General features: G+C 36.3%; 1 protein-coding gene across 4 annotated transcripts in view; it reads right to left on the bottom strand.

Moving 5' to 3' along the window:
• The window catches only part of ZNF385D (zinc finger protein 385D), a 222,279-nt gene that overhangs the window by 45,315 nt on the left and 151,305 nt on the right, over positions 1-25,659 (bottom strand). For all 4 annotated transcript variants that reach the window (XM_072412413.1, XM_072412415.1, XM_072412414.1 and 1 more), the window contains one exon: positions 8,480-8,642. In XM_072412413.1, the coding sequence (XP_072268514.1) occupies positions 8,480-8,642 (163 nt within the window). The remainder of the gene's footprint in view (positions 1-8,479; positions 8,643-25,659) is intronic.

The following is a 25,659-nucleotide window of genomic DNA, read 5'->3' as shown; positions in this document are numbered from 1 at the left end:
AGATCCTCCTTAATCGCGCAGCTGAAATCTAATCGCCTTAATTGGCAGATTCGCGCTCCCTATTTTGAAGGCTGGAATCCGGCTGGTAGTGAGGCGAGTGTACGCGCATACTCGAGTCCGGACCGCGGTAATCCGCGATCGATGTCCGCGCGTACGTTCGCGCTTCCAGCGAGCGCGGATTTCATTGATGAATCAGGGGCAATAGGTTTGGATAGGTTTCCGAGGAAGAAACCAGGTTCTATATGGCCCTGGAGCCGGCCAAAGGAGTGAAAGGGTGGGTTCTTTGGCCCAGCCCAATCCTGACTGGATTAATATGCACCTGCACTCAGGTGCAAAGTGAGGAGGAAGTAATCAGCCAGAGGGATCTAGGCTGAGAGTGAATAGTCAGAGGCTGGGAGAGGGCCAGTGGGATCCAGGCTGAGAGTGAGCAGTCAGAGGCTGGGAGAGGGCCAGTGGGATCTAGGCTGAGAGAGTGATCAGCAGGAGGCTGAGAGAAGAGTATCAGCACTGTGTTGCAAGCTGGAGGGTGCTTAGGAGGCACCTCAGTTAGTTCCCAATTACATGTGAGGGGAACATGCTTGTTTTGTGATCTAAAGCCTGTCTTGATTTGCTTATGCTATAAAATGCTTTACTACTAGTCAGAGCGGGACTATGTCAGTAAAGGTATGTAGCTGCTCAGCTGAGCCATTTCTTTTGTTTGATAAAGTGCTAATAAATAGACAGGCAGGAGCCTGTGTTCAACCGAACTTTGAAGTCTGCTGTCTGATTTACTGCTGTTTTGTGACCCCTTTGCTACAGGTGATCTAACAATTTATATGTATATATATATATATATATATATATATATATATATAATTACAGGCAGCAGGGTGACCTTTGCAACACTAGGTCGCTGGTTTTCTCCGTGTTCCAAGAACATGCAGATAGGAGGTGATTTGGCTTCCCCTTGACCTTAGACTGTATTAAGGACATATGGGTATTAGGTACATTAGATTGTGGGCCCCTTTGAGGGACAGCTAATGACATGAATATGGACTTTGTAAAGTGGTGCGTAATATGTCGGAGCTAAAAAAATACTGTGTAAGAATAATACCATTTTTGTGTATATGCTATCCTGTATTAGAAGGAATCTATGCAGCAGCATGCACTGCCAATTTTGCCATTTTTAGCATTTCCTGATATAAATACCATAACCTTAAAGCTAGCCAATAGGGATGAGTGAGTTTTTAAAACTCGATCTTGCGGTGAATTTGGTCGTTCTCGCTTACCGAAATTGTAAGTGAGAACGGCCGGTGTAAATTGCGGGCTGTGCTGGATAATGAATGCATGCATCCCTGGCACTAGAGATAAGCGAAATTTTGCGGACCCATCGGAAGTTCGAGGAAATTTCCCTACTAGCCAGTTAGCACAGATCAGCACCTGCATGCCAGCTTTTATATGCAGGAAGCATTTCTGCATGCATGTGTTAATAATGCATATTTTTTTTACCATGTGTAAATGGTGGGACTGCAGTTCTGCTTGAAAGTTCAACTCATTTTCCTTTTAATAGTGAGTAAATAGATTACAACCTGCATAATTAAAATAAATATACTTACTTATAATAAATATACTATACTAAAATATACTTATTGTGTGAAAATTCTGAATTCCTTTAGTAAATCAGCCTCAAAATGTATAAGTAAAGTTTTTTCATCTAATAGTATATTTATTGTTTCTGGATAGTGACCCTCACCCTAACCTTTACCAGTTATTTACTGCTAATACCATATTTTTTAGTATCTAAACAAAACTGGATTACCTCTATTACAGAAGATGATTCATTTTATACAAGTTATTGTAATGTTAAAGAAGGTTTCACTGTTCTTTGTGTCCATGCCCCAATCTTTCAATGATTTCATTCCATAACTTTTTATGTACCTGCTGAAACGCACTTTGTACATATAGCTAAACTATGGGAATAAAGCAAACTGCAGTGTTTTATCAATGTAATACATAGTATTACATGATAACACTATAGTATTATCTTTAAATTGCTGCAGATGATATGTTAGATTTTCAGATCATTCACTATAAATCAAAAGCCTAATATTGTCCAAAAATGCTAACTGCCTGCACATATGCATGTCCTGAAAAATGAAAAAAGGAGAAAACTTTATATTAACAGTGATGGATTAACCATTAGGTCAGCTTTGCACCTATCTCTGAGTTGCAACCTTGCCAGACATTCAAGCAGTGGCATCATAAAGATCCAATGTTTGCACATGAGACAATAGTACAGCTCAGTCCCCCAATTAATTCCCTATAGGGAATTACAGCTACATGTAATATTCTCTCCCCGCCCCCTCTTCCCGAGAGGCAACTGTTTCCGGCAAGATGAAACGGTAAATGCACCGTGTGAATTCTGCCTTAGAAGTTTGCCATTAATTACTTTAAATATATATATTATATATATTATATAGATATGGTAGAGTTACAGTAGTAATAGCAAAATTCTATTCAAATTTACTGAATATTCAGAAATTTCTGAAGAATAATTGTTCACTACAGTCTGTTAAGGGGAATATTCTTAGTCATTGTCCTTGTGTAGAGAAGCAATGTTCCTAAATGTAAAATATCGGAACATTGTGAAATATGTTCTTCAGCAAACTGGTATTAAAGAATTGAGTACAGTGGTATTAGAAATGACAGTATTTGTTTTAGAACAGGGCATGTAGGTCTTTGTGCTAGGAGGAACCAAGAATAACATCTGTTAATAATTGTAGATAGATACTATTTGCTTAATGGGTTACTGTATTTGCAAAGCCTTATGTAATCTATTCATTTGGAAAAGACAGACAAAATTTAAGAAGCAGCAGCAGAAGGTCTTATTTGTATTTGTGAGTTCTGGAAAGCTTTCAGAAAGTAATCATTTTAGAAGACAAAAAAACTCCAGCTCTGTAATTTAATCATTTTTAGGTTTGTATCCAAGGGAAATCTCACTTGTTATAGTAAACCATGGCTTCTGTGTGTGTAACATTCAACTCCAGACAAAAATTCTAAAAGTGTGCATGAAAAAAACGTAGCCCAACTCTTTACCTTTTTTTGGTCTTTTAACGGGATATGACTGTAGTAGTTGAGATGCTGGCTTAAAGAAGGGCTCAAGCAGACGTAAACAGGTAAATGTTGTTTTTAACACCTTTTCAGGTAACATGTCCAGATTCCTGCCCTTACCGGAAAATTAAATTATTAGAGGACAGTCCTCCCATCCCAATTGCCACGCTTCTTTGGGCAGCTGAATGTATCAAAGCTCAGAAACAGGAAGCACATGGTGAAAGTGAGTATATTGAGGGCACATATAGTTTTGTGCAGAGATTTAGCAGAGATTTGTGCAGGGTGGCATCTGTATTGAAGGTATTACTCATAGTTACATAGTAAGTCAGGTTGAAAAAAGACAAAAGTCTTTTAAGTTTGATTAAGTTTTATTAAGTTCAACCACTAGGGAAATAAACATATCCCAGATATAAAACCCTATGGACATGATGTTCCTTGGATCAACAGTCACTGTTATTTTTACTTTAAAGATTTAATACCCAGATATATTCTGTGCTTCTAGAAAAACATTCAGCTTTTTCCTAAAGTAATCTATATTAGTTGCTGAAACTTCTTCCTGAGAGAGCCGATTCCACATTTTCACAGACCTTACAGTGAAGAATCCCTTCCTTATCCGGAGCTTAAACTTCTTTTCCTCCAAATGCAAAGAGTGCCCTCTTGTTCTTTGTAATGATCTCAAAGTGAATAATTGGGAAGAGAGTTCTCTATATGGACCATTTATATATTTATACAGGGTGATCACCCCTTAAACATCTCTCTCAAGGGAGAATAGATTCAGTTCAGCTAATCTCTCCTCATAGCTGAGCTCCTCCCTTCCTTTTATTAATTTAGTTGCCCTTCTCTGCACTCTCTCCAATTCCATGTCCATGTCCTTTATGTGAACTGGTGCCCAAAACTGCACTGCATATTCCAGATGTGGTCTGACCACTCTTCTTTCTTCATTCCATTCCCCCTCTCAATAACCTTCTTTCTCCCCTCACACTCACTCCCTTTCCTTCTGTCTATCTCCTCTCTCATGCCCCTCTTCATGCCTCTCTCTCTTCTTCTCTCTCTCTTTCTCTCCCCTCTCCCTTACCCCCCCTCCCCCTCCTCTCTGCCCTGCCTTCTCTCTTTTCTCCCTCTTCCTTCTATTTCTCTCTACCCACTCGTTCTCTCCCGCCTCCCTCTCTCCCCTCTCCTGCTCTTTACCTAGCTCTATTGTTCATGTGGATCATCTTCATGGTATGTGTCTGCATCAAAGCTTGTTATTGGCCGGAGGGGGGGCGAGCAACATAAGCTAGCCGGTCTAGGAGAGCAATAATAAAACATAGGACATAAATCCAGCCCTGTCTGGACATTACCTGTTACAATAGAATTGTACACCTCTCCCCAAAGTACAAAGTATGTCTCATATGCAACGCACACACCTATCCATAAGTACAGATAGGACAAATATCTGCAACTAACATCTATTTCACAACACTCTAATGCAGGTTATAGAACTGGTGTTTTCGGGCCTGCCAAGTACTACGCTCAGGATCCATCAGCCCTGATGTCATGCGAACATCAAAATGTCTTGATTTAAGGACGGCATTCTGAAGAGGGAAATTTGTAGACAGACTAGATATGCATGTAGAACACCCCAGGTAAAGCCAGAGTGTGATGCTGAGCCTCCATGTATAAATAAACTGAAATCTATTAAATCAAAGGGGTGAGCCATGGACAGTCAGGCTGGAGAGGAAAGGGCTGGATGATGAAGGAATTTAGGTGGGTTGCAACTGACTTGCTGCTGCAGCAAACTATCAATGTCAACCCTCTTATTTAGTAGGTTATTTTCTTTAACCAGTACAAATGATCAGGTGGCAAAAGTTAATGGCTTCAAGCACATTTGTTTTAAATTCACATATAGATGCCCCGCTTCCTAAATCTTCTAGTCCTAATGATCGTAATCATAATAGTTCTAATGTTCAAGATAACTGCTACTTATGTACTTTTATCATATTTTTAGCCTGATGTGCCCATGTTTGCAGGAGATTTACATTGGTATGAAAATAAAATCACATAAAATATTGTAAGCATTTATTTTAAAATTTGATTTCATTTTAGTAAACCAAGAAATCTAACCCATAAACATTTCAACATAAAAAATTGTTTTGAACTTCATCAGTCAAAATCAGTTTTATGCGGTTTACTTGTACATAAACTTTCAGGTTTCTTTATCAGACAGCACATTGGATGTCACTATAACGCCTTGCCAAACTGATATATTTGCCTATTCAGATGCATTCTATTATCAGTCTGCTCATTCTGAAATAAATGTTCACATTGTACACAAACTAGGAAGCATAAAGGAAAGCATTGTGACAGTGGTGACACTAAAAAATGTAAAATCTGTAATAATTTATATATATGGACTATCTGAAATACATTCAGAACATAACGGCTGTATGATTTTGCAACTGCTGTGGAAAAATCTTTGTTGTGTTATGTTAATAGTCCTATATCTGGTTTTAAATTACCATTTACAGCTCTGGGGATGAGCTAGGGGCATAAGGGCAAAAACCTACATGCTTTGCTGTTTCATGATAGGGTAAAATATAAACATAAATTTAATATAAATATATGCTTTAAAATTCCAAATATTTTACTTGCAGTTGTAGAGAGTGGGATGCAGAAGAATTTATGACAAAGACATTTCATCGAAATGTGGTTGAAATGCTTCTACGGGATCTTTGAATAACAGTAACTTCACCAGTTTACTCAGAAGGGTTTTCTGTCCTCTAAAGATAAATAATTAAATGTCAAGTGTCCAGATTTGCAGAAAAATCTTTCCTATGAAAGAAAAAGGAAAGGAGGTATGCATATGTGGGGGCTGGGAAGATGTTGCACTAGTCATCTGGAAATGTGTATATGCTTTTGGCCATGCTATGAAGATCATCAGTACCTTGGCTCGGCTTGGCATTGGCTCGGTTAAGATTAGCTGTTCTTACCAGTAGTTTTAAGCATTTTTACCTCTTGCAAGTGTTTATTACAAAAAATATCATATTTATATTTATATATCATATTCAAAAATATTTAGACTCTTACATCATAAAACTTACCACATTTCAGGGGCTTTTAAAAAGTCCCCCTTCATTAGGGTTTGGCACTGTTTAACAAAGGGTTCACGCATCGAAATTGGAGAAATCCTTAAAAATAATTCATATGATCACTCTATATGTTAGTTAAACCCTTACTGCTAGGCATTGACGATATTTATTATATTTTATGAAAAACTGGGAAATGGGATATATCTATTTGAGCATGCAATGGTCTAGGGCCAGCGTTTCTAAACCAGGGTTTTCTGGGACCCTGGTGTTCCTTCAGATGTTGTGAGGGGTTCCTTGAGCAATTAGCAATTTGCCCTCTCAGTTATCTTTTTGGCTATCTGTAAGGGTGACATTCTTCCCACTGGCCAGCATTGTAAGAGGCATTTTTACCACTGATAACCATGATAATATACTGTAAGCTGAGGATATAGTAATTATAGCAGGGGTTCCCTGAAGACCTGAACATTTTTTAAGGTTTTCCTCACGCTAAAAAGGTCAATAAACACTGGTCTAAGCGGTTACATTTTTCGAGATAAACATTTTAAAACCAAAACATTGCACACAAAAATTTGCAAATATGATTCAATAAAGCCAAACAATATACAAGCTCCTATAAAAGTGCTTAAACAGGGTTGTGCTATGACTATTACTTTAGACATGCAAAACTTTATTTAAACATAATACTTCAAATCTTTGATCCCTAAAAACATTTACTTTAATAGAAACTCTGCAAGAAATTCTGCAGATAGTGTGTTCTCAGGGTTATAGCACTTACATCTCCACATTGCACATAAAGCTATTATAAACATGCACAACATCAATAAAAATCTTCCTTATCAATAAACTATTAATGGTATGTTTTAATAGAGACCATCATAATGATGAGTATAAGAAAAGTGGCTCCAAAAGCTATGGTAAATGGAAAGTAGAAACAAAAAACAATACCAATGCTTTACTAGTAATAAATCCATATCCAAAGTTCTCAAACATGACATCAGGCCATACCAACCATAAATGATTTTGTGTGTTAACAGAGAAGCATGGGCCAATCTATCTCTACAATTTTCAAGATTTCCAAAGGAATGACTCTTACAAAGTCATATGGTCTTCATCAAACTTAACCAATTTTGACATGCATTGGATAATTAAGCATTTTCGTTATATGCTTAGTTTGAACCAACCAAGTTTTTGATAGCTTTAGTTGCAATAGAATGCTTTGTCATGATTTTAAATATGTAGTTCAGGTAAGAGATGTGTGGAATGGATCAAGATCTAGAGAATTTCAGTGTATTTAGTAAATTAGACAGTTAGAGAGCCATTATGCAGAAACTTTAAAAATACCTACCTGACACTGACACTTATTTGACACTGTATTCCTACATTTTTACAAATATGCTAACCATTGTTTTAAGACAACAGAAACTACTAGTGAGGCTTAAGCTATCCATACACTAGATAATAGTTGCACAACCAAGTACACAGTATATCCTTTATATTAATCATTACCTTGGTATAAAAACCATATACGAAAAGGTCTACCATGCTTAAATACTGTTCCACTCCGTTCCTGCCAACGCCAACAAATAATGTAAATTAGTGGGGGGTGCTCCTGATAATACGCAGACAGTCTGCATGTCCACTCCTCACAGTTTACAATAACAGCTCTTTCAGACCTGCAGTAAAAAATGCAGATGTTACTGCTCCTGGACACCTACTATGCACAGCTAGGTGTCCAGGGTCATTTTTAGGCAAAAATACCTGTAGGCATTTTCAAAGGCTAATACAGGCATGTGCAACTGCCTGTATAGGCATTTTCAAAAACTTCCTACTCAAGTCTATGGCGGAAGCGGAGGTGGCAAACCAGGAAATTCTGCCGTCTCCTGCCGCTTGTCAAATGAAAGGTAATGAACAACCTATTTATTCCAATGGTAACCGAACCTTAGGTCTGTAAAAGCCCTAATACTACAGAGCTGTGTTGTTACAGTAAACAACTTGACAGAAGGGGAAGGAGAAGGGTGAACAGGGGGTCAGAGTGGATCAGCATTTAACAGGACAAAAATCAGGCATTTCCAATCTATGATGGATCATTATATCATCACTTATTATACTTAATAAACATCAATCAGTAATGCCTTCATTTTCAATATATTTTCTTTTGATTTGATATTTTTACCAAATCTAATTTATAATCTATTAAAAATATCACACAAAGTTAAGAGGAGGAGGTTGAAGACCCCATGATCCATAGTAAATCAACATGATAACACAGTCACACAAATAATTAAACATGAAAACAAACATAAGATAGATAATTGCTTAACCTGTTTTTTCAGAGTTGCCATTGATGGTATTAGTAGGGATGGAAGTGAAGATAGTCTTTGCGTTGTCCTTGGTAGCAAAAGTTTTCTGCTTAATTTTCATGGCTTCCAGTGCTTTAAGCTTCTTGGCATGTTTAGTGCCTTTGTAGTGGGCCGCAGCTTGGCTCTACAAAGGAGAACAAAATGAACCATGCGATCAGGCTCATTTCTAGACTTGCATTTATGAATTATTACAGCCATTGTATGTTAATGTGAAGCAAGTTAAATAAAACCAAAAAGCCATTCATTATACATTACAGACAGTAAAAACCTTCTTTAAATATATGTAAAAACTTGTCTCTTCTGTTTTATTGCATAACCAGAACCCTAATGCACATCATGCTATGTTTTTATTAAAATAAATAAGGGATGTAAATGTTGGAACTGCCACTTATGACTTGTCTTCAAACATAGGCTCCAGGGCAGATTCTGGATACACTATCTAGTTAATTCTCTAGTTAGGAGTTACTTACACAGCCTTCAATACCCTGATGCTACGGAAATTCTCTCAAGCTGTTAAAGGTTCCCCCAATTTTTCTTGCCTCCTGCACAGTACTTTTGCCAGGTGAGGCAGAAAATAATAGAGAAGGGCCAATAGGAATCTGTGTGTGGCAATGCAAATCAGGTAGCTCTAAGATTTCCAGGTCATGCCTAAGCTGCTGCAGGTCTGAGATGTCAGACTTATAGATGTTGACTTACTAAAAGAAAATAGGCTGTTGACCTAATAAATAAATATAGGATGTACATATAGCAATAGTAAATAATTCCCTTGCAAGGACAATTCTACTCAGCTTTGTAAATGAGATGAAGCATTGTTGACTTCAACCATTCAATCATGAGCAATAAAAAATCTTGTTATTTTTAAATTTCCTTACACTTCTTCAAAATCTTCAAAAATGTAACAGGGTGAACTATCAGCAGATTCACTAACCAAAGATAATAGTTTACATTGGTAAGTGGCTTAACTACTTTTGTAAATCCACACAAAGGGTCTTAATTTCAGCTCTAGGTTTTTCGGTTTATTTAAATTCAATCAAATTTCAATTTAAAGTCAACTGAATGTAGCAGAAAAAAAGTATTCTGTTAATTTTAAAGTGGTAGGAAGCTAGGGATTGTTTTTTGTACAAGAAGTGCTCTAAAAACTTAAAAAAAAGTTCTTTAAACTTTCTGCTTAAAAGTTCTAAAACTATTTAAAGCAGAGATTTTAAACTTTTTTTATGTAAATGGAAAAGTAAATCCCAGGAAAGGAATCAAAGGACATCATTCCTAATATTTTTATTATGGCAGGCAGGAATATGTTTAGTAGAGACATGTAAATACCTTTGATTAAAGAAGATTTCTACTTTGTTACATTATTACAAATACAGATACACTTTCAATATAAGGTACCATAGGAGTTTGCCTAACTCTGAAATATATAACAAAACCCTGAAAGACTTTGAATTTACCATTAACGGTTAATAATTTCAAGCTAAAACTGCTTTCTAAGAGTAGGTGCCTACTACTGATTACAAAAAAAGCCCCCCATGGGATACAGCTATGGGTTTGCAAGTTAATTTCTAAGCCTCTTCTGCAGCCCCAAAGTGAACAAGGCCAAGGCCTCAATAACCAAATGCAAATAATTTCAAAATGAGAAGGGAAGATTACCAGGCAGCACTTAGTTTTATATATTTAGAATGGATGATAGATTTAGGCAAAAAACGAAAAGGCAGGTAAATTTAGTTCTCCCTGCAATACCTAGTCTACAAATAGATGTATTTAATATAATAACAAATATATAAGGCATATCAAAGTCCTACGTTCCCAAAAACCAAAAATTGGCAGACATTACTGTACGAACTTTAAAATGGACTCTAATTTCTCAGCATGTGCTCCCAGACACAGGCCAAAATTATTGGATTAACAGTAAAATTGTCTGTGTTTCTCGCTATTCAATATGTTTCCCCTATTTTTGGGGTGCATGTTTGGTTTTATCAAATAATTGGTACCCATCTTGAAAGAACTCTTGATATTTTAAATCTGTCAGGCACAAATCACATTCATGCATATATTTCACTATGACAAGACACATATCAAAAGACGACAACAGAAATTGCAAATTTCAGAAGATTTATTAGCCGAAAGAAAATTAGTTTAATCATAGCAATGTGCTGTGTTAGCTACTGGAAAAGACAGAAAAGGTGACGTTAAAGAGACACAGTATATTGGTGAACTATGGCAATGTCTGGTACATAAATTTTCAATGAGATTCAAGAAATTGCATTTAAATTAATTTGTTTACCCAATATATACAAAATATAATCACTGTGGAACACATCGTATTATCAAAACTAAATAAATAAATAATATGAGATTAAGGGAATCTTGGCAACCTGACAATTTAGTTCCATTCTAGAGCACCTTCCTTCAAGACCAACAAGTATTTTGTGGAATTTTATGCTCAGACTTCTATAAAGCTAGCACTTAACAGAAGTAGGTGCAGGAAACCTAAAGACTCTCAAACATGACAAAAGAACTGAATCTCTGCTAAGAAAGACAGTGTAATGTATAGGCTTCATCAACATCCTTTCCCTAAGATATTAGAGTAGAACCTTGGTTATCCAGCAGCCACGGGCAATGTCTGATTCCGAATAAATATAGTTTAAGGTTAACTGAGGTTACTCTGGAAATGAGGTTTCATTCAGCACTAGACTTGAATAGGGAGACCTGTCCTAATTCACCTCTAGTGCTGAATGGCGGAGAAAAGGGAAACCCTGATGATGCTTGAGCCATCATCAGGGTTTCCCTTTTTTTAGCCAATCACAGAGCAGATCAGCTCTGCTCTCCCAACAGCTCCACTCTCCTGATTGCTCCTGCAGCCCTAGCGGAGCTGTGTCGTGTGTCCTTAAATGAATAACACATGCCACAGCTCTGCTACGGTTGCAGGAGCAATCAAGAAAGCCGAGCTGTCGGGTGCCGGTTATCTGAATTTTCCCGTTATCTGAGTTCCGGGGTTCCACTGTACTCGTCTAAAGGTGTACATACACTCTTTGTCTGCAAACAAAAAAAAAACTATGCTTTTGATAAAACTATTTGAGGGGAAATTGTAGCTTGCAGTTATGTCTTTTTATGGCTTGCCGTTCATTATCTGTGCTTTACAAGGTCATTATCACAGTAATCATCATTTATGTGTATAAATATGGTAACATTGACAGAAATGTAATTGTTTCAGGGTTTAACTTCAGCAAACCTTTTGTGATTTGGATACAATTTTTAGGATTAAAAAAAATCTCTTTCTACTACTGTTTGAGGCCTGAAGAGTGTTTCCATCACGCTGCTCTGGTAATAATATCATCATCGGATAAGAGTCGAGGAAAAAGCTGCATTAGGAGCAAAGACAGCACTTAAAAGATGACAAAATTTCTGCCCTTCATTAGCTGTTTTTATTCTTTTTGCATCTGTTGAGGATTTTTTCTCACGTTTCATCCTGGTAACAACATTGGGCCTGAATTATTAAACCTCTCCAAGACTGGAGAAGTTATACTATCATGGGAGATTCTGGGGAATTACCAACACATGATATTTACGGAATCGATTTCAGGTTTGCTAGATCACCCAGGTTCTCCTATGATAGTCTATCGTCTCCAGTTTTGAAGAGTTTTAATAATTCAAGCCCATTGTCACCAAAAAAAAATTAGGATAAATCTCCCCAACAAAGTTTTAGGGAGAAATAGAAACATGGAGAACATTCTCAAGCTTCCCTACTCTATTCAGGAAAAGTTTGGGCCAGATATACATTTTAACTATATTGTACATTACTTTTTGCTTACATGTAAAAAGCAAATACTAACATCAAGTAATGTGATTTGTATATATGGGCCAGACAATGTATTTGGCTCACATTATCTATTATTTATTTATTCAGGCACTGAGCCTTTTTTAATTTTAATTTATTTATTTTAATATCATGTTAAAGAAACAGAAGTAGTGGACACCTAATAATAATAATTATTATTATTATTATTATTATTAATAAACAGGATTTATATAGCGCCAACATATTACGCAGCGCTGTACATTAAATAGGGGGGCAGAGACATCATGTCTGATTTTGTCTATTTTATCTCTGAAGTAGGTGGCAATGTCTTGGGCAGAGAAGGATTAGTTTAGTTTAATTAAAAAAAATACTTTACCTTGATATTTCAGAATTTATACATTTTTGTTATTGCAAAATTTTTTAGATTTCTTAAAAATGTATGTAACAGCATCATTAAATAGAAGTTTTATTTCTACTGGTTGCAAAATGTTTATGCGCACCATTTTTAGTTGATGTAAATGACAGCTAGTGAGTTAGAGCAAAACAGGATTGTGCTTGCATAGTAAACGAGTTCATCATTAATCATGTCCTACATAAACCTTACACTGAGTGAATCTGTATTCATTATTTTCCAAACTGTAATCAAAATGTAATCTATCAGTCTTTTGCACAAATTAATGTAAATTGTTTTAAGCAAGCATCAGCAGCAAGCTGATTACCCTTTTCGGCTCTGATGCAAAGTGATAGCTATAGTATGCTCTGTCCTGTTGTCTAAGTGATTGGTTAATTAAGCGACATTTATGCTCGCTAATAATTCATCACTTATTCATACATCATTTGCATAGAATTCCATAACATATACTAAAATAGAGGATGGATAAATAAGTGCCCTGGAAAAGGTTGACATTACTTTGAAGTACTAGAAAATTGCAAATCACTTCTTATAGCTACTGTTGTCATTTCACAAATACTGCAGCTAAAAATTGCCATTACTGCAAGTCTCCAAACAGGCGGAAAGTGGATCTGAACTGCCAAGCCTCTGCCAGCAACCTGCAATGAAGTAATTATACAATCACTCATCTTCTGCAGCTTATGTGGCAGCTCACATTTAGACTTATGTGCAGACTGGCAGAAGGAACATGTGTTCCTGTGTGGCTCTCCTGGCACCTTCCAGCCACTTGGCCACCTGCACCCATATGCTAGTTCTTAATGAGTAGGCTTTTTGAACATTTTACAGCATGTGGATGCTGCTGAAACACTCTCAGCTACCCCTATTCATGTATGGGCATCCACAGGTGAGATAATACATGTCAATGTTCAACCATGTTCAAAAGTGTGAGGAAGTGATAACTACATTGTACTATAAAACAAGCCCTGCTCATGTTAATTGGCATGTATGTGCTTTATTTACCATGTTACGGGTGATGCAGTATGGGTTCAGGTGCATTCAGATTGGATGAGTGACAATTGGGAGAGGGGTTCAAAACCAAGTCATTGGAAATAATTTTCAGTGACAAAGCGAGTGTTCACACATTGCTGTTCTGTTATATGAATGGAGGATGGTGCTTATCTTCCTTCCCATGTATAATGTTCTCAATTGGTCATCAAGCGACCCTTTACACATGTCAGATTCATGACTGAATCAAGCACGACTGTTCATATTGGGTGATATTCATCTGACGTGTGAACATAGCCTAATACATGAAAGAAAAGAGTTCTGAAAACTGTAAAGACCCTGTACATAATCCCTTTGCATTTTAAGCAGTTTGTGAAACATTGTGTGGTATACCTCATGATTGTTGAGATGGATGTTCTTATATCACACAACGAATAATCATTTTTCATTTTGTATTACATTTTTTAATTTTGAGTCTATGAGTATATTAGTCATTGTTCATTCTGTAACAAAGGTTCATACCATCAAGCCCATATCCGTGATTAATTCCAGGTAAAAATAAGGCACTATACAAATTCATTCTGCTTGGCAGGGGGTGTGTGCCTTGTTCCCAACTGCCTGGGAAAACAGCCATTATAATTAGATAATGACACTTAAACTAAGTGGATAAATAATTTCAGCTTATGCTTTCCACATTCAATATTGTCATTACTCAGTAAATCTATGTATGCCTTACTAACAGTAACACTTCTCCATATTTCCCTGGCAGCAGGATTCCAGTTTTTATTTAATATTTTAAAAAGCTTATACACTTGGAAGAATCTATGCAATTTTTTCAAAGAATTTTTACAGCATGATAGTTTGTGTTACACGCATATGTTAGGTATGTATTTAGCTTTTATTATACACAAGAAATGTTCTACAGTCCAACAAATTTCAATGGAACTATTTTGGCTACTGCTTTATCCAAAAGAATATTTTTTTGTTCTGTACGTCTGGCCGTATTTGCATGGCTAATAAACAATTTCTTTGGCCAGCATACTAGCCAGATGACATCAGCAGCATGATGGTTACACATCATTTATAAAGGATAAGCTTTGAAGAGGGCTGCACAATAACAAGCATTCACCATTCTGGCAGATGATTTTACTCAATTTATCAATGTCTGTTGGTTCAGTTGTTTAGCAGCTGTGCTGGTTTTTGGGGTACTCCTAGTATGCAATCCAATATGTTATTTTTGCTGAACCAAATGGTCCATTTTAGCCTGGCTCTACTTGCGGTTGTAATTATGCCCATTCTGGATAAAGAACATTTATTTATTGAGAAGATAAATACATTTAAAATAAGAGATGCCTGTAAACCAACAACTTTGTGTTACACTTTACAAATCTATCAATGTAGGACATTCTACAAGTTATACGCATTATAGTGTGCATTTGATGTATGTTTTTTTTTGTCACTCAGGATAGGAAACTAATTGATCTACAGACTTTTCTACTAATTTGTGAAATGTGCTGTCTGACTAGAGGAGAATAACAAACATTACTGTAAAATATTTCGCACAGATATATAAGTGCATTTGCCTGCTTACGGTGATATAAAGCCTTAGGGCTCATGTACTTGGATGTTGTGAGCTACTGCAAGAAAAAACACCACTCTGTGAAATGCTTTCATTACCAAGCAAAACACATCACATTTGCAGTATAGTTTAACATACAATAGTTTTGTAAGTTTTACTTTTTTATACATACACTTTTGTTTTCGTTAACAAGGTCAATTTCTTTTGTAAAACAGCAGCGAAAGCATGGCAAATGCATCTGAAATGCATGTACTGTGACCACCATGCTTCCTGGCTGACAGCAAATAAATTAAAAATGAAACGTGCTTAAATAAAGCTTGTGTATCCCATCCATTCTTGCTGTGTAACCAATAATGAAATTTTTTTTTTTTAAACCTTAAGCTTCAAAGTATCCAAGCTACTTTGAAAAATAAATGCAAAAGGCAATGCAACACTGTCATCTGACAACATTAGCAAGAAACATTTACTGCTCATTCCTGGTTCTCCGGATGAGCATACAAATAATTTCTTTGTATGTTCATCCAAGGGATCAGGATTGAGTTAATAAACTTTTTACTTTACAATCCAGGGGGTTTGCATAAACCTAGGAATAATAAGAGTTTCCCTTCCCCCTTTCCTGAGACAGGAAAGAAAACTGATCTGATAAAATTTAGGTTGAGGATAGATTGGACGTGTTGGTAAATATTAATCAAAAGTGCACAAGATTGTACAGCATGTATGAAAGATTGAGAACATCTAATTGGAATTCTGATTGGAATTTTAATTGCTTTCCATCATCTATTTTAATTGCTTTCTTCTCCTTTCTCCAGAACTTTATGGAATAAACTCTCAGCAGCTACTTTCTATACAACTTCTCTCATCATATTACACCTTTGTACTCCAACAAGGGAAGACTTCCACCCACACAATAAAGCTCTTGGATTTAACTCTATAAGGGACTGCTTCCTACCTTCCTACCAGAATCATGCAGTCCTGCCTGGACTTTTTACCTGCCTGGACTACTTTTTTCTCTCAAGATAGATCAGCCATGTTAAATGGTAAAGCGGACCTAAACTCAACTTTTTTTTTTTTACTTTACATAAAGAGGTAGACAACCCCTAAATGTAAAGTAAAAATGTAATTGTTTTTTTGTAAGTACAACACCCTTGTTTTTTTTTTTAAAAAAAAGGTGCAACACTACCCCTGCCCCGGCAATCAAGACTCAATGGGAGCGCAGAGCCACCCAAAATACCTACATCATGTATTCCGAGAGGCTCTATGCTGCTTCATGTGCGCATGCCCAATATCAAGCATGCACAGAAGGGGAAAGAGATGCCAATCTCATGCAACGTGACATTGTCTCTCTTTTACTTCCCCCTTTACAGCGGGCTACATCACCCCATCTCGCACCTGCCCTGTGCGAGACAGGAAAAGAAGATGGAAGATGGGAGCGCCCAATGCATCCTTCGCGCTAGGATGATGAAGATTTCTAGGACAGGACAGGACCACATTGAGGAAGTCCAGAGCCAGTAAAGGATCTGTGGAAATAAAGTTTTTTTTATATATATAAATATATATGAAAAAACACAACAAGGCTTTTTTGTTATTACATTTTTAGCATATCCACAAAATTATTCTTAGACCACTGATATGTGCTGGGAAAAAAGCTAGGAAAAGCGCAATATTATTTTTGGTGAATATTCAACGATTTTATTGTTTTTTGTTTTTCATATATATATTTGGTATATATATTTTTGTTTTTCATATATATATTTGGTATATATATATATATATATATATATAAAAATAATTCAATAAAATAATAATAAATAATATCTTTAAAACTAGGATTAAATCAGCTGTGAGACAAGCACAGCTTTCCAGAGTCACTTTTTCAGTCCCTGGGTAAAGCATTAAGATATTTGTTCAACAAATCTATGGTAATCTAAAATATTGTATGCTAAATAGGACTGCTTTTTAAAAAATGAAAGCCTTTTATTAAGTCATTCATATGTTCAATAATGTGTTTTTTACATACATATTTCTGAAATCAAACTGAAATATCTACAAACGAAAATATTATAATAATCTTAAAACATTATAATTTCAGTAAGAATTATATTGGTGCACTTTTTTCAAGTCATAATGGAACTTATGTTTTTTAACAATAGCTAACATTCTCTTTAAAAGTTTGACAGACCTATGCAAAAAACACTTTGCTTAAAAATAGGAACCTAAGGAATGAGGAAAACATGGTAATTATTGTAAGAATCTATTCCCCTACTGTTGTCATGGAAACAAAAATACATGAATTATGCAATCATCCTGAAAGTTGATTTACCATGTCATTCCAACATTAGACTTTCAACGGAATGTTTTGTGCACACTTTTCCATAGAAAAACAAAAAATCTCACAAAAGTCACCTCTAGGTCACAAATTTTCGGCATATCATTTTAAAGCAGAACACTGGTCTAAAATTGTTTACATCGTTTGTAAAAGCAGAGCTGTTTAGAACACTAAATATTAACAATTTTATATGAGCTTATAAATGTAAAAGGCCTAAGAATAAGAAGATCGCTGTAAGTACTAAGCAAGAAAAACAAAATGATCTGATGTCTATCCTCACACTGGTTTAAAGGAAACAGTTCAGAATAAAAATATGGGGTATGCCATGACTGCGATAAAACAGAGTCCCGCAGACATTTGTTTAACCTTCACCAACCTCCATTTCCCAATTAGGGCACAACACCCTTTACTTTCGTCAAATGGCCTGCAGCCTTATAATAAATATTAATATTATTAATAAAGATTCAGCAACAAACAGAATAACAATCACAGAATAATACCCAACACTGGGCCTGATTTATAAAAGCTCTTCATGACTGGAGAGGATACACTTTCATCAGTGAAGCTGGGTGATCCAGCAAACCTGGAATGGATTTCTTCAAAGTCATTTGCTATTTGCTAGCAAATGTTTTAAATCCTGGACCAGATCCATTCCATGTTTGCTGGATCACCCAGCTTCACTTATGAAAGTGTATTTTCTCCAGCCTTGGAGAGTTTTAATAAATCAAATCCACTGTCTCGTAAAACTTTCCTGATTGCCAGTCCTCAAAGTCTCCCCCTACCATTTGAGATTTGCACCAACATCCTATTGGTGTTCCCAGCCATTTTATCACCCAGCTTGGGAACAATATCACAACTACTTGCAGACTATCCCAAACACAATGGACATTCACCTCCTCTTCACATCATTCAGGAGACTCCACACCTCAACCGACAACACCAACCAAAACCTGCCCAATGAACACCCCCTCCACACACACACACACACAAACCCCTTACAATAACACAAAGTGAAGCTTTCTACTGCATGCTGAAAAATCATGTGACCCCACCCCTGATCCCTTAACCTTTCACCCCACCCTCACCTCCCTACTGATCCTCAAGCTGACCTTTTAATAACCATATAACAACTTTTTAACCCTAGCCTGTCTTCTCCGTGTCCACCTAGTTATGGAGGTCTTCCCCTAAGCTCCCATGGATTGCTCCCTCCAGGCTTGTCCTTGTTGTAAACTACTGCATTTGTTATATTTAACAATGGGAGCTGAAACAAATACTTGCATTGTTGTACATTACAACTGCTATGGCAATAAAGCACAAGTCATTGCAAATTAAGTAACGTTTTTTTAAACCCAACTGTCAAAAAAAAAAAAAATAAACTGTGGTACATCATAGGGGAAAAGGTAACATTAACTTTTTAAATCACCAAAAACATACAAATGAAAAAAAAACATATGACAAAGTTTATAAACACAGATGCATTCCAGTTCTCAGACCTCAGATTGAAGTGATTCTTCTACAAAGCTTCTCAGTAGTATTGCCTGTCTGTCATAATTAGAACCTACTGTCACATTTCGTATAGTTGTCAGATTAAGTAAGCAACGAAAGCACTATTGTTTCTACTTTCTATAAAATTGCACAAAAAAACAGAAAGAATTGCTTAGCCAGTATTTCTGGCTACTACAATGATGAGTAATACACCCAGCATAGGCTTTTCTGGTTCACTGCAACTGTGAGAAAATTGAGAAATGTTGGGGGTTAGGAAAATATTGATATGGGATTACAGTTTTTTTGGTTCTGGGTCAGGGATCTGTCTGTAATAGTCAGTGAATGCAGAAAAAGTGTATTATTCTTTTAAACGGATTCCAACATTGCTTTTTAAACCAAAGTCTTGTAATCATTCAGTTAGGACCGCGAGAAATCATGTTTAAATCAACACATATATCTGTTTGTCATTGTCTTATTTAATGTATAATTATTAGAGGAAAGCAGAATGGAAAAAAAAACATTTGGATCAGTTCTGGTCAGATCAGCCATGAGATCTAACTAGATTTGGAAATTCTGAATCAGGTTTTTTTTTGAAGGTTCATATATATTTTTTGTGAAAAATCATTAGCTATGGTTCACTTGGCTAATTTTAGTAACTTTAGATGGCACATGGATAGTCTGTTTTTTATTTTTATTTTTTTGCCCTGTGTAATCCAGAAAAATAATTTCAAGTTATACATTATATTTCCATTGTTGCATAAAATATGCTGCTTCTGTTCTCTCATACTGTGACTTTCCTAGGCGCAAAGATGGAAGCATGTGATGATAATTCTTACTTTATCCTTTGCCAGTATTTTTCACCTTCATATTCTATGGTCAGTTATTTAGAAAGCAGGAGGGGCTCTGCCACTGTAATCTGACCTTTTTTAATTTTAGAAATATTTACTTTTTATACTAAACCTAATAATAGCATGCAATGCCAAGCTGCAACTAGTAAAGTACTTTCTTGTAATAAAAGAGGAATAGACTGCAGAGATGGAGACATAATCCTGCCCCTGTACAAAGCATTGGTCAGACCACATCTGGAATATGCAGTCCAGTTTTGGACACCAGTTCACAAAAAGGACATTGTGGAATTGGAGAGAGTGCAGAGAAAAAGATTAAAAAGTTATACACAATCATACATTTACTGCATAATCATTTATACTGTGCAACAATATCCTAAAAATCTATGCCACCGGAGGCAAGTGGCAAACTGCTGCAATTATAAAGTGGAGGTGTCTAAGGATGCCAGCATATATAAGGATACCAGCATGTAAAGCAGCCTCCACCCCTTCCTAAAGTTCTGATTCGGGCAAAACTCTAATACTTAGATAGTGTTAGACTTAACTTTAAGTTAACTTTCAGCTAAGTCTTGCATCCAAACATTTCTATGACACCTTACACACTTGCAGTTGTAAACTGTGCATTAAGCTGCTCCTAGGCACATAGCAAACTGCTGCTATGCATCAGGAGTACCAAACCACAGCAAGGTTTAACATGTTTCCAAATGTTGCCCTTGCATTTGTAACTTCAGTGTGGTTACTCCTCAAGGGTCGGAAAAGCAACTGCACGGCCGGAAGAGAGATTTTGCTTCCAGGAACTGCAACGCAACCGCAGTAAGGCCTGCAGTATAAAACTACTGTCATCCGCAAGTCTGAAATTGTACTATTCACTATGATAGACAGCTTTACTGGTAAATAGAAATGTGCAAGGGGTAAAAGCAGCAGCACTACCTGTAAGAATCAGAACAAGTGGACATTCAGCAATGGTAGGAAGCTTTTAGAGGCTTTTATAGGTGGTGCCTTGTTACAACTGCAGCAGTTTGCCTCCATTTTCCCCATTAAGTTTCTTTAAACTGCCCATCTTGTGCTCCTACAAAAATGTAGTTTTGAATCCTTAACTGCACAATACTAGAAAAAGAACACACTTGTTTATTACCTAATATGTATATTTGTGTCTACAAACGATTAGGATTAGGAAACTGTCAGACATTCACTAACATTTCATAACCATTGATGGACTTATGACTTATTTATGTTCACTAACAAACCACACAACTGCTTCCCTATTCCCTTACTTTAGGGGCCATTTTAGTTGACCACAGCATTTAACCGCAAGCTCAACTAAGTTCCTAACCGTTCCCATTTATTAACTTCATGTTGTGTTGCATGGCTGCAGCTAGAGTGGATTGCGGCAAAGTTGCTGGAAGTGACACGTCACCTCTAGCCACACAGGTGCATTTCTTCTCCTTAAGAAAGACCCATAGCAACTTAACCACATGACAAAGTAGTTATCAAATGCTGCAGTTGACACTAAAATCCAAGTAGTAGTTAAAGAGGGGCACCGTTTGGTTAATTAAAGTCTGATAGGGGCCTAAACCTCCAGCTCTTATTTTTTAGATTGTAAGGTGAAATGGCCAGGAATATATCTAGGCATATCTTTACACTGGTATATATATTAGCATATAGCTATAGTGATTATTATTAACTTATATTTATGTAGCACCAACATATCATGCAGCACTTTAGTCCATAATCATATCACAATCTAATGTCCCTACTGTAGTCATATGTCATTAACGTCTCTGAGCCAACCATACTGCCAAAGTTATCTGTTATTGATAGCATTTATGTATGTGTGTAAGTAATTTCCATATTAGCGTATTAATCTGAAATTATAATAGAATTTATAGAATGTTCACTGTAAGTAAAAAAAAAAGTGGAGACTTCCATAGTCTTTTTATGCAAAGACTAGAAGGTAGTAAGTTAGGATTTAAAGTTGGGAATTTCAAAAATGTGGTATTGAAACAATAGGTGAATCATGATAGGACCAAACAATAGGACAACCTGTTTTTAGTTTACCGAAAGCTTCTGGTGACAGCATGTAAAGATGTGGATTTGATATACATTATTCATAAACATCATCTGTATATATAATTTCAAAAGCCTACTGCCTCTTAAATCAAATCCACTTGATTCAACAATACCTTTAGCTTACAGTTGCTTAATGCATGTTTTATAGACCTGTCAAAAACAAATGTAACATCCCACTAGCTGTTACTACATCATTCAAACTCTGTAATTGTACCACAGTCTAAATAGAGATGGCAATAGTAAAAATGTTGTTTAGTGTCAAATATGTTGAATGATGAAGAAAAGAAAGAATGTAAGCTTAATATTCTTGTCATTTACTGATAAAGGCGTAACGTATTATCCAGAGCAATACAAGAGACACTGCTTCCAGAAACAGCCTAATATTATAATATGGATCAAAACTTTATTCTACAAAGTTCTACACTTATGTAATTCATCACTATGGATAATCCTTTAAAATGTTACACTTCTTTTACAGTTATCAATGGTATTGCTACGTTAAAACCTTTACTAAACGTTTTACCTGTTACTGTCTGATGCTTAAACAGGCATGGTATTTTCAAAAAGAAAGAAAAATTGATTTACAAAATTAGCAGAAAAGAAATGGAACTCCATTTAATAGAAATCTCAATATGTAAAGCTAACAGAGCTTACAATGTCTAATGTCTTATTGACTGCTAAAAGTTTGAACTTTTCTTTTAACTTAAAATCCCTTCTGTGGAGTGCATCAAGCATATATATATTACATTACAGATCTCAGCTATGTGTGCTGGAAAATCAAGTGGCGGGCGTTGCTAATATAATGAAGTGCATTAAGTAAAGAAATATGTAGGTCTGGGGTGCATGAGGACAATCACAGGGCAAAATGAAATGTGAATGATGTTCAAAAAGATAGACAATTAGGATGAGGTTTGGGTTAACAGCTACCATGGTTGGGAGATGAAACCTGGGAGTTTGAGACCTGGGAATTAGTTGTGCAGGAAGATTGTCTTTGAAATTATAATGCATTGCATACTGTTAAATTATATGTAGCAGACTAAAAAGTCCAATAAATGCCTGTGCTGACATGCTTAAGGCTTAAGTATTAATATGAGTTCTTTATTTGTTATAATTTACCATTCATTTAAGATGCTTATGAAATCAGTTAAAAATGGTAGGCAGTTACATTTGACCTGCATTTGATTCCCTTGTAACCTGAATGCGATTGTTTCAAGGAGCTTTCGCACTCCCAATAACTTGTATGGAAATGTAAAACCCTTTTGAAGAAAAAAAAGCTCATTGACCCTGGGGTGTAGAGAGAATTTAGATATGATAGCTTCTTCACTTTTAAATGAATGCACAGAGCAATCATAAAGGTAATCTGAAAAAATACATAGCCCTCGATTAGGGTCAGTTAGCAAACTGTGTTTTGATTCTCTTTGCTAGTTCTTTGGCCAATTGTCCTTTGCTGTGTTTTTTGTTCTTGTTCTTCAAATCTTTCATCTTTTGTGCATTCTGTAGTTGATTTGAGGTCAGCATGATGAGTGTTTGCAAGTCTACAAAATATATAAAATCTGTAAGATCTTTTGTCTTGTACAGCAGAGATCAATGTTTCCATTATTAAAACTAGCCACATGCTACATAGGACCATATGTATCAAGCTGGGTGATGTCTGTATAATTGATTAAAAATTTCAGTGCACCTTAATCATAGTTTTAGGGGTAATTTAGCAAACAGTGAGGAAACTCGTGAAAGTGAAAATATGGGAAAGAATATTATTTTTTTTTCCCTTCAAACTAAACTAATAAAAAAAATCCTTATCCCTTGTAAGTTCACCATGTTGGGGGACCACCAAGCATATCACTAAACAACCAACTGGGGATGACTGCTGTCATTTCATACAACAGGTGATGCAGGGGTGCCTCCTGCATGCCCCCCGCCCCTTTATAGAAGTGGTAATTCTATTGTCACTGTAAACATTTACACTGGGGAACAATTTTAAACAAATTTTTTGTTGTTTTCAATTTTTAAGCTTATTTACACTAAAATAGGTATGCTGATTTTGAAAGTGCAGTTAGTTTTCCTACTTCAGGTCAGTTTTTTTCTTCACTGCTTATGATAATGCGATTTCTGTAGCGTGGATTTGTATAGGCTATTCATTTACACGCAAGACAGTGTGGTCAGAGGTTATGGGCTGCTCTATGTTTTTATTTTTCTTCCTACACATGTATTTCCTTTCTTTCAGATCATGTCTGGCACTGCTGTTTCTCGTCGTAAGTGTCCAAACAACCTTGATTCATTTTGGTATATCTGTGGCAGTTTCACCATTCTCAGTCAAAGGGCAAACATCAGGACATTTGTAGAGCAAGCCTGTTTGGCATATTTCAAAGTTAAACTTAATGATCAAGATAATTCTTGGGCCCCTCATAAGGTGTGCAAACAATGTGTCGAGGGTATAGGAATGTGGACAAAGGGAACGCGTGATAAGATGCCATTTGGTATACCTATGGTTTGGCGAGAGCCAGGAGATTTCATTTCAGTGACTGTTACTTTTGTATAGTGAAAACTTCAGGATATAACAAGAAAAATAAGTGTAAAAGAGTATACTAGTCTACCATCGGCTATACACACAGTGGCTCATTCAGATGAAATCCCAGTGCTGGTTTTCATTACACTACCCTCTCTTGAAGAACATGATTATGGTGATGAACAAGGTGACAACAATGATTAAGAGTTTGAAATTGAAGAGGACTCTGTTCGTAAGGGATTTGATCAGCATGAGTTGAGTGATTTGGCATGTGATTTGGGACTACCGAAGAAATCTTCAGAACTCCTAGTATCAAGACTGCGTCTTGAAAAACTTACTTTGGAAAAGGAACAAAAGGTATTGTACTTTCGAACCAGAGATATTGTATTTCTGCAGTACTTTAGAACTGACAGTGGCTTTGAGTTGCCATAACATACTTGGTTTAATGGAGGAATTGGGAATTCCAATCTATAACTCAACTGAATGAAATGAAAAGTGTGTCCTCACAATAGCAAAACGTATATCTTTGTGAAGAATATGCAGACACAAAGAGAGTCATTGAGTTGTTGCAATATCACCATTAGGTCATCTAACACAATTGGGTCATCTGTGTTGACCTGAAAATGGTATGCTTCCTTCTTGGTCAGCAACGGGGATACACCAAGTATCTCTGTTATGTGTGCATGTGGGACAGCAGAGCTTGTGAGAGGCATTGGGTGGAAAGGAATTGGCCTCCAAGATCTGCCCTAAAACCAGGTGATCCAAACATTCTACATGAGCCACTTGTTGATAGAAAGAATAATATATTCCCGCCTTTGCACATGAAACTGGGTCTGATGAAGCAGTTTGTTACACCTTTGCCAACTGAAGGAGACTGTTTCAAGTAAATCATTTTGGTATTTCCTAGGTTGTCATTTGAAAAAATAAAGGCTGGTGTGTTTGACGGTCCACAGATTCAGCAGCCCATCAAAGATGAACATTTCATCAGGACAATCTTTCTATCTTCCCGGAAAACCTTGGTGCAGTCAGTGATGAGCAAGGTGAACAATTCCACCAAGATTTGAAGGTCATGGAAGGATGGTATCAGAGTAGATGGGATGTACATATGATGGCTGACTATTGTTGGAGCAACCGGCAGATT

Source organism: Pyxicephalus adspersus, chromosome 5 (genome assembly GCF_032062135.1).
Source record: "Pyxicephalus adspersus chromosome 5, UCB_Pads_2.0, whole genome shotgun sequence".
Taxonomy (NCBI): Eukaryota; Metazoa; Chordata; class Amphibia; order Anura; family Pyxicephalidae; genus Pyxicephalus; species Pyxicephalus adspersus.
The sequence above is the reverse complement of the archived record's forward strand: the minus strand, read 5'-3'. Positions and strand labels throughout refer to the sequence as shown.